We start from the raw sequence: 14,095 nt of genomic DNA, 5'->3' as shown, positions 1-14,095 counted from the left end.
CTCAAGAAACACCACGTGAATTTGAAATTATCGCATTCCTGCATCCCCATTATGATAATTAAAGTAAATTACTATGACTGAAATCAAATTATGCGTGTGAAATATGAGTCGCCTTCCCTACTTTTCTCGCATCTTGTCTCCATCCCACTCTTCTCCACTCCTCTTATCTCCTCTCCTGTCTTCGATTTCCGACTCCACTGCACTCTTCTCCTTCTCTCTCTTTTACTCTACTCTCCACTCGTACGTAGCTATATACTTTTAGGTTGACACTCGTTTTCTAAGGGGAAGATGTGGCCATCTTTGCCTCCCCCCTCCTTTCAGACATCCATGCCCCTGCGTTATTATAATACTTTCATCTAGAAATTTAGTATAGAGAAATCTTATCACCGTTAATAAACGATAATTTATTTGTTGATTTACTTTATTTTACTTCGCTTTTCGTGCCAGTTTCTGGCTAATTTGCGAAGATGGGGATGAGTGATATGATGAAATTAAGGAATGGACACTCACAAATATCCATGCCCACACCAGGATTCGAACCCGGAACTCCTGACGTCGTAGCGCGATGTGCTAACCACTTTTTTTATTATTATTATTATTTTTTTAAAAGGAAAGCCCCCAATGCGGAAGCTTCCCCCATTACACTTCATTCACTCATATCATTTCATTCATATTTCAATTTCAGGACTTTTCAGGACAGACAATCACAAACATCCATGTCCGAGCCAGGATTCGAACCCGGCACCCCTGGCGTGGTAGCGCGATAAGTTAACCACTCCGCCACAGGGGGCGACAACCACTCAGCCACGGGGGCCGGCTATTAAACGATATTATACTCTTAAAGAAAATGAAGTGTTTTCAAAGGAACTACGGGAGAAGGGACTACAGTGGTGTGACCACAGGGGTGCCCCCCAACCTAAGACGGAAGTCAATTCTAGGGGGCAAGGGAGTAAAAGAAAGCAAGACTAGGAGAATCTTAGACTAACAGGGCAAGAGAATACCCAAGATAGCGTTAGTTTTCACGTCTTTCTTGCATTATTTCTTTCAGACGGGCAAGGGTAGCCGCAGGGAGCGAGGAGAAGGACAGTGGGGCATTTGCCTCCTTGATTTCAAATTTATCGGGAGTTGGTCATGGGCGCCGAACGATCTAAATCAAAAAGATTGTAAAAGAGAATGCGATGGAAAACCATGAAAATTTTTCCGCCCTATTAAATCAATATTGCTCTCAGTTTGCACAAATGTGGAATACACACACACACATCAATGCAACAAAACTAAAACAGTGAGATAAAATGTTTTTTTTTTATTTTCCGAATGAACTTTCATTGTTTTTTCCCCTCCTAATCTGAGGGTCTGCGCACGCCAATTATTTTGACCACTTTCCTACCAATGCTGACAATAAAAATACTTTTTCAGAAGCCTGACCTCCATTAAAAACTTTTTGGTTGGACCTATGCACGCAAGCACACACACAGAGATAGAGAATTTTAAGAAAGCGATCTTCGAAAATACTTGGAAGAAAGGTATTGAGTTCAAATTGCGAGTACAATATGAATGTTTATGACTTTCCTCATGAGTTCGTTAGCCATTTTTATTGTCGCATCGCAATTAAAGTTCAAAAACCAGACTGTTTCCACAATACTCACTTCTTCATTTCATAAATAATAAGACTTGACGCCATATGCTACCTAGGTATTATACATAAATATTATGCGTAAAATTTATTATGTAAATATTAGAATTACTCCCCCGAGCTTCTCTGGTGAAATGAAAGGGGAACGGGGGAAACCAATCCTCTATCACCCTATGTAGGCGATAGACTGGGGTACCTGAAAGCAGGGGCTTCCAACCAATGCACTGGCCGGAGGGTTCAAGGCGAGGAGGTGGGGAAGTAAACAGAGAAATCTTTCATTCCCTTTCCACGGCAGGCTCTCTCTACCTGAAACTGGTCTGGCGATCGAAAAGCCTGCCCAGAATAGTTCCTTCCAGCCTGCCTGGTGATTGTACAGTGGGATCCATGAGTATTACTGTGCAAATTGTCCATGACTATTTTCATTTATTTTTCTCTTACATCCTAAGTGCCTTTAAGCGATACATTTTTATGTATGCCGGTGCAGAAGTTGTCAACAGTTTGTCTTGAGTTTCATTTTAATTCTTGAAGTTCTTATTGGGTCAAATAAAATGCACGAACATGGTGATGGACAATTTGCACGGTAATACTCATGGATCCCACTGTACCTAGGGGTGAGAATCACGTTTAAAAATGGCCAAGTCTGCTGCCACGCACGTGTCAGCAGTAAGTATAAGCTTCAAACTTGCTCCTGCCACGTAATTCGTCTGCTAAAAGGATGTTACAAATCTTAAGAACAGATTGAGACGAGAGAAATGCAAGTTTATGATTAGTGGGAATTAATGTACAGGTAATTTAGAACCTTTTTCTTTAGAAAGCATTTAACGATATTATTTTAATGCTAACAGAACCTAACCTAACTACGAGAGCATTTAGGTTTATTATTAGAAGAATGCTAAGGGACAATCTTAAAACATTTATGTGTAAGTAATCGCTAGAACTTCACTGTATGTGTTACAGACGTAATTGCATACATAGCATGATGAAATCACGATAAGACAAAGACAGAGTCTGCTGCCACACGCATCTTTTTTGAGGTTCCAGCAGAAAAAGAACGTGGCAGCAGACACTACCTTTAAAAATATATAGATGCGTGGCATCATTGATCTATCACCATATGCTATCACTGTTAGATTTGCTACTCCTCAGTGCACGCCACTGATTTTCGTTGCAATTAACTTAAACAAGCAGAAAAGTTCCGTAACTTAAGAAAATACAAACCGTCGCCCACTGGAAATTGGCCAAATACCACACTTCTTGAAAGTTGAAACGCAGGCTTTTGCGACACCTAAGATTTTCCCGTTTCACTACAGAATGTTTTTAGTAACATTTTCTCCTTAATACTGGCAACACTGTATCAGCAGAAATTGCAAGCAAGCCCTATTTGCAGGGAAATTGTGCCCTAATTTTAAGCCAAAAGGCAAAAGGGAATTTCGATGGAAAATATCAAAATTTCAGGGGAATTTGAAGATATTGAACTGAATAGTGCGCATTATATTATGTTTTGCTTCCATATTCACATTTTTTATTGCTGGTATTCCATTCTTTTGAGTTTAAGCTTGTATGCATACTTAAATTTCTATTTTTTTACATCATTTTTCCTGGCGAAGCTTAGAACCATGGTTCTTTTCTTTATTAGAACTTGGAACATCTGACCTGGTTATGTAAGCAAAACATTTTTTCGTAAAGACGAACATTGACCAGCGAAAATACTAGATACCACTAATAGCCTACTTATTATTATAATCAGCACTTAAAGTAAACTTTATTATCATTAATATACCTATGATTTTTTTAGTCGAAGGGAAAAATTTGTCGAGAAAGGGAAATTTTTCTCCTTGCAGAGGGAAATTGTGCCATCAGATTGTGGCAACACTGACCGAGTTCATCCCAAGGCAATTAATTTCCATTTCCAACATTATTGTTTGTTTTTGCACGCTGAAGACGAGTAACTTCTGTTCGCGATAAATTTAAAGATAAATATTAACATTTCCTTTGGCTGTTTCATAACTGTTTTCCTCAAAGCTGGATAAACACACATTTATCAGTTAGTTCTCACTGTTTCGCCCCACGTGCCTCGACCGTTTTCCCTGATGAAAACCATATTAACAATTTATACCGCAGATGTGTACATAAGGAAAAACAAAGGTAGCAAATAATAAAACCAGGGTGCGAAATCATTGAAAACAGGTGGGGGAGAAAGTTCATCTTCAAACCTCCTCCCCCACAAACATATGTGTAGGCCTATATTATAAGATATACATATTTGTAATGTTATTAAAAGTGAAAATATATGACTCAATTAAAATATATTATTATTATTATTAATTACATAAAGGAAATTAATTTGTTACTTTTATACATATCAGATATTGCAAAGAAGCTAATCTGGTTAAATATATTAAATAAATTATGAAATAGTTCAAGTGGTTTTATTATCTCTATCTCATACTGTTTCCATACAGTTAGTAGAATTCCCCTCCTCCCAATGGAAATTTCTTATGTACAACACTGATAATATACATACATGAAGACTTTATATTATCATGGGCGTCCGGAAGGGGGGGCAAGGGGGGGCCGTGGCCCCCCCTGGAAAATGAAAGTCACCCAAAAATTATGTATTTCACACATAAAAATTTAATTTTAACCACAATAATATGTGTTAATTATAGCATGAACACCATAAATTCAAATTTAAGCAATGTTTTTTTAGGGAACAACACTCTTTTGGGGGAAAATGTGACTTTTTTGCCCCCCCCTGGAAAAAAATACCTTCCTTGCCCCTTCCTGGAAAAAATCCTGCGGACGTCCATGTATATTATGTACCAGAAACATAAATAAAACATGTGCAAGTCTTCACATATATTATTTTATTGCAAATAGTGATTATTGATTGTGTATAATTTATTGGCAAGAAAATTTCAGACAAGAATCAACTGTAAAAGTAACTAAACTGTAACTGAGTTACTTTTTAAAATGAGTAACTGTAACTGCAACTCTGTTACTTTTTAATCAAGTAACTTTAACTATAACTAGTTACCTTTTAATAAGTAACTTTCCGAACACTGGTTACTTCGAAAAAATATTGTTTTGTAAATATTAACTTCCAAGCTTTGAACATATAAAACATATAAAAGGAAACTGATGGCAGCTGACACATTTTTAAAAAATCTATTTATTTATGTGTATCTATTGCATATCAAAATCAAATGGGAATTTTCAGTTACATATATACATATTTTTTTTACTTAGATATCACATTCAATTCAATCTGTAGGAATTAATACAATATCATGCACTTAAATGTTTATTTCATCCATAGATCTTGGAAGTGATCAAATCATGCAATGCTGTGAAATTGATTGGGCTTCACTGCCACACTGGAAGTACAATTAATGATGTAACTGTATACCGAGATGTTGCTAGAGTTCTTTCTGAAGTTACAACAGAGGTAAGTACTTACAGTTTCTATGACTACAGGGATAGTGCAGTACGTGTGTGGGTAATAAAGTGGGAGTTTGGGGGTTCATAATTGTTGTGAATATGAAAGAAATGGATAAAGCCGATTTTTCACACTATTTTTAGTACTACTATTTTACGGATATTTGGGGGGGGGGGTGAACTTGTTCCTGTTAATACACATAGAATTTGTAACTTGGAAATTCCTCATGTGGAAGTCTATCTTTTGAGTTTAATTAAATATTTCGAATTTTCCTATGAAAAACAGGTCTGATCACGAGACAAGCATTGTTAATATGGTTACATGTACTGCTTTTGTACTATTTCCTTTAATAAGAGAGCAAGATTACAAAGGTTGTTAAAGTTTAGTGAAAATTCAACGTATGAAATTCATTTTTCAGTTAAGAAGATCAGGCATCCAAACAATTGAATTCCTTAATCTTGGCGGAGGATTAGGTATAGATTATGACCGGAAAAGCATTTGTCCCAAGCCAGATGATCTTGTGAATGTAATCAAGGATATAATTGTAGAGCAAGGATTCAAGTTGATCCTAGAGCCTGGTCGTTCACTACTGGGAAATGCAGGTAATTTCACATAACGTGGGTCTTCTGGAGAAAGGTGCAACTGTGTAATATAAATGTGTAAATCTTGGGGAATGAGAAGAATGGTAAGATACACGGTATGCCAAGGCCATGGGCGTAGCCAGAAATTTTTGTAGGAGGGGGGGGCTTCAGGCCATTGATAAACCTTAAATAGTAGAAATAATAATCCAATTTTATTCCACATGTATTAGTATTATTATTAGCATATCGTTGGGGAGATTTTTCTACTCACTTCACCATATAAGTGAATACCCAGCACAACTCTTTTTTTATTATTTATACTTCATACAGCTAATGTTCTGAAATGAATAGTAATTAACTTTATACAGTTCATTCAACGAAAAGACTGAAAAGGTAGTGGGAAATCCTACACACATAAAACTGTAATTTTTGTAATTTTGAAAACTGTGGAGACATTTATTATTTTGTTTAAATGATAGAATATGAAAATATAATGTGGTTCCTGTATTTTATGCTCAATTTTTTCGACCTTATACAGTTTTTACTTCGGTTATTCTGTTCGATTATGACTAACTGATCTTTATTAACTATGGTCCCAACACCTATGGTTAAAGCTATGTGGGAGAAAGAAAAGTGTCTATACCTTGGTGCAACCTATCTTGACAGTGACGTCAGCCGGGACCGCGCTGCAACTTGATGTATCACTCCGCGCCAAGCATGAAAAATTTTCACCGTCTCATTTGCGTCTCTGAGTCCGTAGAGAAAGCGCATAGGAGGAGCGGAACGTTCTTGTGTGCAGCTGATCTTCATGCGGAGAAATGTCAATGCTTGGCGCTAATGAAATACGAACACGAAAAGATAAACAAATTACAAAGTTAAAAATAAATTTGGACTCAGAAACTAACGGCCTTTTAATGTTTTGAATACGTGTAATAAACGAAGTACTGACATAAAGTAAACTTTGTCTTTGCCAGTCTTCCACGAAAGCCACTCTTGATGTACTTCTTTCTCGAAGCATTGTTTGGTACATTCTCATTGCGAACAGAATGATACGGATAATCCATTATCCATGACAATTACGCTATTTTGTTGCAGTTTGGGTAGAATATCGACGAACCACGTCTCAAAACGCTGCCTCAACGCCTTTTCTCGAACGAAACAACAAACAAACACTTTCCACACAACCATCTTCGCTCCCTACATACGCAACAACGAACCTTCCATTTTTCGCCTAGGGATGAACTCTGAGCCTAGATGGAAAGCATACCAATGTGACAGGCCACGGCCATCTTTAATAGAGGCCGGTGCCTTCAATTTGGCAACCCTGTAAACCGTGACATCAGCCGGCCGATGTTTATCGGAAGAAACATTAGAGAATGAACATCCAAAAGTATAAAAGTAATAATTTTCTGTAGCCTATTAATCCCGTAATCACTTCATTCGCTCAAATTGTATTCGCTAGTGTATTCAACGTTATTTTTCAAGTTGTTAAAAATATACATTACATGTTTTGAGCAGCATATCAGCATTTCACGGAGCATTCCGTACGTTTCACATGTGGTGAATCATCGAATATAATAAATATCCCATATTGATGTCATTAATATCCTTAATTACCATGTGCAAAATAAATTAGCGACTTCGAAGAGCTATAAGCATGACATAGAGGCTTAAAACATGTTTACGCAAAAAGCAAATTCCACGCTGGCGCTGAGAAAAGTTGTGTGCATGAGGCACCACACTCTAAGTTTTTACTTGTATTAAGTACAAGGATTAAACTACAACACTCAAACAAGAATTCGGGAAACAATACAAACTCAAACAAACCTCAAAGAGCATAAAATTGCCTAACCTAACAAAAACAGTAGAACACAAAATCACTAATTCCTTCAAACATATCTCCGCAAGAGAAAAACAACGGAAATGTACCACCTTCTAATTTCTAAACCATGCAAAATTATCCACTTTCTTGCAGGGACTAGATAGTCATCAGCAGTCGGCATTATTTTAGCCTTGTACATACATGGGCTATATGCAAACAAAACAAATATTTGTACATATGCACTGCACATCGTAATTATAATGTATTGTCTGTTGAACAAAATCTTGGCAATTATGTCATAGACTGCTAAAATGAAGACGTTGTACAGAAATATGTAGGCTACATAAGATTTATTTAAACTCTGAATGTTACACTCGTTCATGCTGGTTTATCACATCCACAACTACTTTGTACGTCTTACTTTTAGAACTTTAATTCGAGTGTGTTAGATCTTCCATTATTTAAATACGTATTTAGTTGTTAGATTCGAATGTCATTCCGAAATGCTAGCAAATAAAATAAGGGCAAGCTACACATTATTGGAATGTTCCACACTTGATACTCCGTATGAAATGCAAAGTTGGCATTGAATTTTCTGCTTATTTCAAGTTATTTAACGGCAAATTTATATTTCAATTGTTAATGTATGTTTTCCACTTACATCGTAATGTCAATCTTCTCTCCAGATTTGGAAAAAGGAAAACATTTTACACAGATTCCCGTGTTTATTTAAAAGTCAACATCAATTTTGCTATTCGCGCCCATGCTATGTAGCTGGATGTTTAGGCCAAAGATATAAGCTCTTTGGTTTAGGCCGGCGAGACAGCGTTGCCACATTTCAGGATTCCGGCCTTTATAAAGCAGGCCGTGGACAGGCACGTATTTAGAAATATATTTCGGTGGGGGGGATCCGACCAAGTGTCTCAATAATAATAATAATATAATTAGAATAATTATATCGAATTAAAATAATATTAATTGAATATGTAAATTAATTAATATTGCATTGTTGTTGTTACATGAATAGGTAAAAAATGGTAAAAGATATATAAAAACATCTATCCATTATGTAACTTACGTGTAGTTAAGATCGCCAAAATTTGTGTAAAAGCAACAGCCCTGGCAAGGAAATTTATGTCAAATAGACATAGAATTGAATATTTATTGAATAACAAAAAAGGACTTAGATCATATTGTAATAGGCAAAATTAATTGTACTGTGATCGCTTTTAATTGCCTATTGGAATTGACGAAAAGTAAATTTGGTGATTAACATTTCATGCATATTATCATACGTAGATCTTTGGAAGCCGTATGAGCCAAATGATTTGCCTTTCAGTAAGTTCAGCGGGGTATAAACATCGATTGTATAACAAATGCTAAAGAATTATATTTTGAATATTTAATTTTAGTAGCCTACTAGGCTACTAAGTCTTTCGGGGGGTGGGGGTTCGAATCCCATGGACCCCTAAATACATGCTTGCAATGTGAAACAACTGTTGTGCCCTCCCAAGCTTTATTTACAGAATGGCCGAAGGCAGACATTAACTCATGTCTCATACATGTAATGAAGATTTTTCTTTCATAGCAATCCGATATCGCTTTATTGGCGCAGATATTGGTGGAGCCAAGGAACAATGTCGTCTACGAACGCTGCCTTATCTCAATACAAACCCAGGTCGTACAGTGGGGTCCATGAGTATTACCGTGCAAATGATCCATGAGTATTTTCATTAATTTTTCTCTTACATCCTGTGTGTTTTTAAGCAATGGATTTTTATGTATGCTGTTGTAGAAGTTGTCAAAAGCTTGTTTTGAGCTTTCTTTTAATTCTTGAAGCTCTTATTGGGTCAAATAAAGTGCACGAACATGGTGATGGACAATTTGAACGGTAATACTCATGGATCCCACTGTACAAAATACGCCTCATTGTTGATGTGCTTATGGATCAGGATCTCAACCAATTGTGTGGCAGCCACTTTTCCCACTGTTGGAAATTTAGTTTTCCCATTGCCCCTAAACGTTTTTGTAACAATTGAAATGGGCGTTTCATCACAAGTACGTCGCAAATACGAATACGTTTACACCCCCCCCCTTCCCATATGACTATTCAAAGTTTTCCCTTTACAATGCGTTCTCGCAGACAAATATACAGTCGCCCTTCGACCTGCAACCCAGCTCCGAGATTCGGGTCAACGAACCCACGCATATTTTTTTAAGCTTTGACTTGCAGCAAAACAATCGTACCGAATACTCTTCATTTGAACAGGTTTTTCAGAATCTAACATCTGTAACACATTTCTATGTACTGTATACGACAGGCATGTATCCAGAGCCTCCTCCGAAATTTTTCGATTTCAGTGACGTGCGGTGACGTCGACACTTGGGGTAGCAATGAGTGGCGTGCCCAACGGGTCATAATCCCTCCCCACCTTTTAGGGCCCAGTATTCCTAAAAGAAGAACGCCAAATACAGGAAAAATTGCAAAGTTAGGAGTGAGTACAAAAAATTGTACACATAACTTCCACCCACTTTCGAAAATCAAAAACTATTTCATTTGAATGCCGGATTTGAATATCGGCTTGGCAATGGGCGATCTTTGTGTGTCCCTTCATCAATTCTATCGTATCGTCTTCGCGATTAGCCAAAAATGGCGGAAAGTGAAGTAAAATAAACCAAATCAAACAATCAATCAATGAATGATTTGATTCGCTTTTTGACACATTTGGTTAATCGCGAAGATGATACGACAAAATTAATGAAGGGACAAACACAAAGAACACCCATGTCCAGCTAGGGGTTCGAACCCGGAACTCCTGGTGTTGTAGCGCGTTGTGGTAACCACTCCCCCCCCCCCCCCGGTTGGTTGATTTGACGTTTTAAGTCCATTTTATACACAGAAAGGCTAATCGGGACTAGACCTATAGTTTAATGTGGGATCCGAACCACTATATACCTCCAACGGGTACAGATCCGGGACCACTTGCACTCCTCCACAGAGGTCGGCCGACAACAAACATGTGAGGAAGGCGCTAACCATTCGGATACGTGGGTATCGGTAAAGCAAACTGCATTTTTCCTGAGTAGTAATTTTCAATTGAATTTTTGAAATACCATCTTTATATATGATTAACGTTTTTTTCAAAAATTTGCATTGCTTGATTTCCCTAACTTCCCCATCTCACGATCTCATTACTGAAGGATCCGGGCTCAAGCCCTGGCCTTTGCATGAGTGTTTCTTTGCAACCAATCTTCACCAGTTTAATTTAATCAATGTTCATCGTCATGGCAGAAATTAGGTAAAGCGATGGATGAGAGAAGAAAATACAAATAATTTCTTCTCAGTGGATCTGCAGGGCACTGTGAAATCAGGAGCCTAAGCTAAGCGTCAGGTCAACCTTGCAGCAGGTTTTAGCATATGTAGATCCAAACGTGCGCGCAAGAATATAGTTCCACTGAGACGGGTTCTATTCCGACACAACTGCATACTTGCAAGAAAACAGTTATTTAATTTGTAATATACAGACAAAATAATACATTGATTAGCAGGTATGGACTTAATTGGTTGCAATCACTGTGCAGACGAACTTAGAACCGCAGATTCGCCAACTCGAATCTGTATTGCGTTGAAGAGACATTGAAACTTTAGAGCGAGTCGAGCGAGACTGAATGCGTTGCAGAGCGCGTGAAATCGCTGATACCAGTGTTGCACATCCCACTATTTTAACCCTATGTTTATTGTAGAGCGGCGAGAATGGCTGAATCTCCTGTTCAGCGCGCGGTTTTACCCGAATGTTATTTTGGGCTTCATCCGAAAGGAAATGTTCTTCAAAGTCAAGCAAGTTGTTTTAAATGCATAATCCTCCTTGCGGCAACAAGATCAAAGTAAAACAGGGCGTGAGGTGATTTGCCGTCAATGTGCACACGAATTGTATCACGGGTGTTGAATGATTTGCGGTTTGAGTTTAGTATAAATCAAAATGGCGGCCAACAAGATAAAATCTAAATGATTTGAAAGCATATAAAATTGCTGTTAATTCTTGCTCAATAACACTCAATCTTTTTTCAGTGTCGGTCAACGTTCTACTGCAGTACGCACATGGCAAGTACTCTCCTTCTGCATTGGGCTGCATTAATACGCCACTGACCGCATGAGATGAAGCATCGGTGAAAACCTTGGTGTTCTTCGCTGGATCGTACGGTAACAAAACAGGTGCAGTAATTAGAGCTTCCTTTAACTTCTCAAATGCTGATTGTTGTTCAGGACCCCATGTAAATTTCTTGCCCTTACGAATTAAACCCTGTAATGGTGATGCAATATCAGAAAAATTCTTGACATATTTCCTCACGTAGCTGCAAAGACCTAAAAACATTTTAACCTTCTTCGTTGTGGTGGGAACCTTATAATTCTTAATGGATGACAGTATTCTATCACTTATACGATAGCCATATTTGCCCACATTGTGGCTCAAGGCAATTGTCTCATAATATCCAAATGAACATTTAGGTACAGCCAATTTCAATCCGGCAGATCGTAAACATTGAAACATTTTCTCTAAATTGACCAACATATCCTTAAAAGTATTGGCAAAAACAAACATGTCATCGATATAAAAGGCAAAGTTATTGTCATTCATACCCGCTGTAGCGAGCTGAACACATCGGGTCATTGCCGCAGGAGAAGTCACATGTCCCATTGGTGTAAAGTTCATCGCAAATTGTCCCCTGGCTGGTATAGTAAAGGCAGTGTACTTCTTCGATTGTTCTTCTAATGGTATTTGAAAAAATCCTTGTTTCAAATCAGCACTACAGTAGTAGCTCTTACCGGCCATATTGTGCAATATCTCTGAGATGTTTCCTATAGAAACTGCATCGAAAACGGACCTGGCATTCAGCAATCGAAAATCTTGCACCATGCGATAAGCTCCTGATTTCTTCTTGACAAGAAAAACTGGTGAATTGTACGGTGATGTTGTAGGACTGATGACCCCTGCTTCTAGCAAGTTGTCAATTTGCTGGTTAATTTCCTTACGCAAGTGAACTGGTATAGGGTAAGCTGGGACGTGAAATTCCGAATCGTCCTTTAACTTTATACGATGCGTATAATTAGTGGCACAACCAATGTCCTGCTCAGACCAAGAAAATACATCTACATATTTCTCTAATAATTGTCTAAGTTGCAATTTCTGATCGGGTTCTAATGCTGGATTTATGTCAAATTTAGTAATGTCGTGCACTGGTTTTGTCACGGTGCCAGTCTCCTTGGTCACCATAACGTTAGGTCCTTCGTCGTCTGCAATATGACGCGAAGCTGGTACTGGATTTTGCCATGCCTCTGCGGTACCTAAGCGTGCCCCTTTCCTAATTTTAATTTTGTAAGAATTTGGATTAGTAATCCAAATTAAAAATGACTCCGGATTTACAATGGCTCGAGGCACCATTAAGCCTGTGTCCATTTGAAACTGTAAATCTGGTTCCAAATAAGTTAAGTTTTGATTACTAGAATTTGTCAATTTGACAGGAATGCACAAATGAGATCTAGGTTTAATTCTAATTTGTCTGGAAGTTACAAATTCCGGCACATATAAATCCCTGATCAGACTAGCAACTTTTATGGAAACGTCAAAGGTCTTTCGGTGTTCCGTCCTTAACTGGTTTCGCGGAGGAGTACCAAATCTCCTCAATGTGAGTCGATTTTGATCAAAATCCAAATTTGCTTTATGAGCTCTTAAGAAATCGTTTCCCAGGATTGTCCCATGTTCAAAATTTGGAATCATCCGAAAAGGATGGGTAAAATTGCGGCCGTTTATTGCAAAAGTTAATAGGACAATCTCTTTAATTTCAATTTGTTCTTTTGCTACTCCCCTTATGGCCGTATGAATTTTAAATCGTTTGGCGGTTGAAGGAATGCCTCGATCACTGGTGACGGATACTTGGCTTCCGGAATCCACGAGAAACCTCTGACGTTGTCCCCCTAATACTGCGTTAATATAAATTAATTCCTCATAGGGGAAAGTAGAGACTGATATCTGTTTGCCAACGAAATCTGCGCATACGTCTCTTCTATGGGCAGTCATTGTTCGTTTAAAGCCTCCGTGTTCTGAAAACAAGTGGCTGCTGTGTGATTAGGGTAATTACAAATTGAGCAGCGTGGTCTCCCCCGTTGCTCTTCCCTGTTTTCCTGGTCTCGCCCTGCTGAAGACGAGGAACCCCGCGAGTTCTGTCCGCGGAAGTTTCCACGTCCTCGCCATTGTTGGGTATTGCCGTATCGCCTATTGCGATCTGTGTTGTTACCATTATTATTATGTCCATTCCTGTACCCCCTATTGAATTGTCGTCTATTATTATTACCCCGATAGGAGCCTCTATAATTATTACTTGACCGATAATTATCCTTATTATAATGTTCTCTAAATTGTTTTGGAGTAGATGAGTCGGTGCCAGGGTTCTGGTTTTGATCCTCCATGCTATCCAATCTCAAAGTGAGACTGGCTAATCTCGCTTCCAGACCAGTTTCCTGAGCCTGGACTTGAGCTTTGGTATTGTGAGGATTGTTAAATAACTTTAGTTGCTCAACCTCCTTCTGCAACGCTTTGAATTTTGCCTCAATGTCTGAAGTG

The 14,095-nt window shown here is 38.2% G+C and overlaps 1 protein-coding gene across 1 annotated transcript in view; it reads left to right on the top strand.

Annotated features, from left to right (window-relative positions):
- Positions 1 to 14,095, top strand: part of LOC145994160 (uncharacterized) — a 93,779-nt gene that overhangs the window by 59,621 nt on the left and 20,063 nt on the right. The window contains exons 3-4 of the mRNA XM_083130252.1: positions 4,953 to 5,081; positions 5,491 to 5,674. Of these exons, the coding sequence (XP_082986378.1) occupies positions 4,953 to 5,081; positions 5,491 to 5,674 (313 nt within the window). The remainder of the gene's footprint in view (positions 1 to 4,952; positions 5,082 to 5,490; positions 5,675 to 14,095) is intronic.

This window comes from Lepisma saccharinum, chromosome 10, assembly GCF_977018435.1.
Source record: "Lepisma saccharinum chromosome 10, izLepSacc3.1, whole genome shotgun sequence".
Lineage (NCBI taxonomy): Eukaryota > Metazoa > Arthropoda > Insecta > Zygentoma > Lepismatidae > Lepisma > Lepisma saccharinum.
This window is presented reverse-complemented; position numbering and strand designations above follow the sequence as displayed.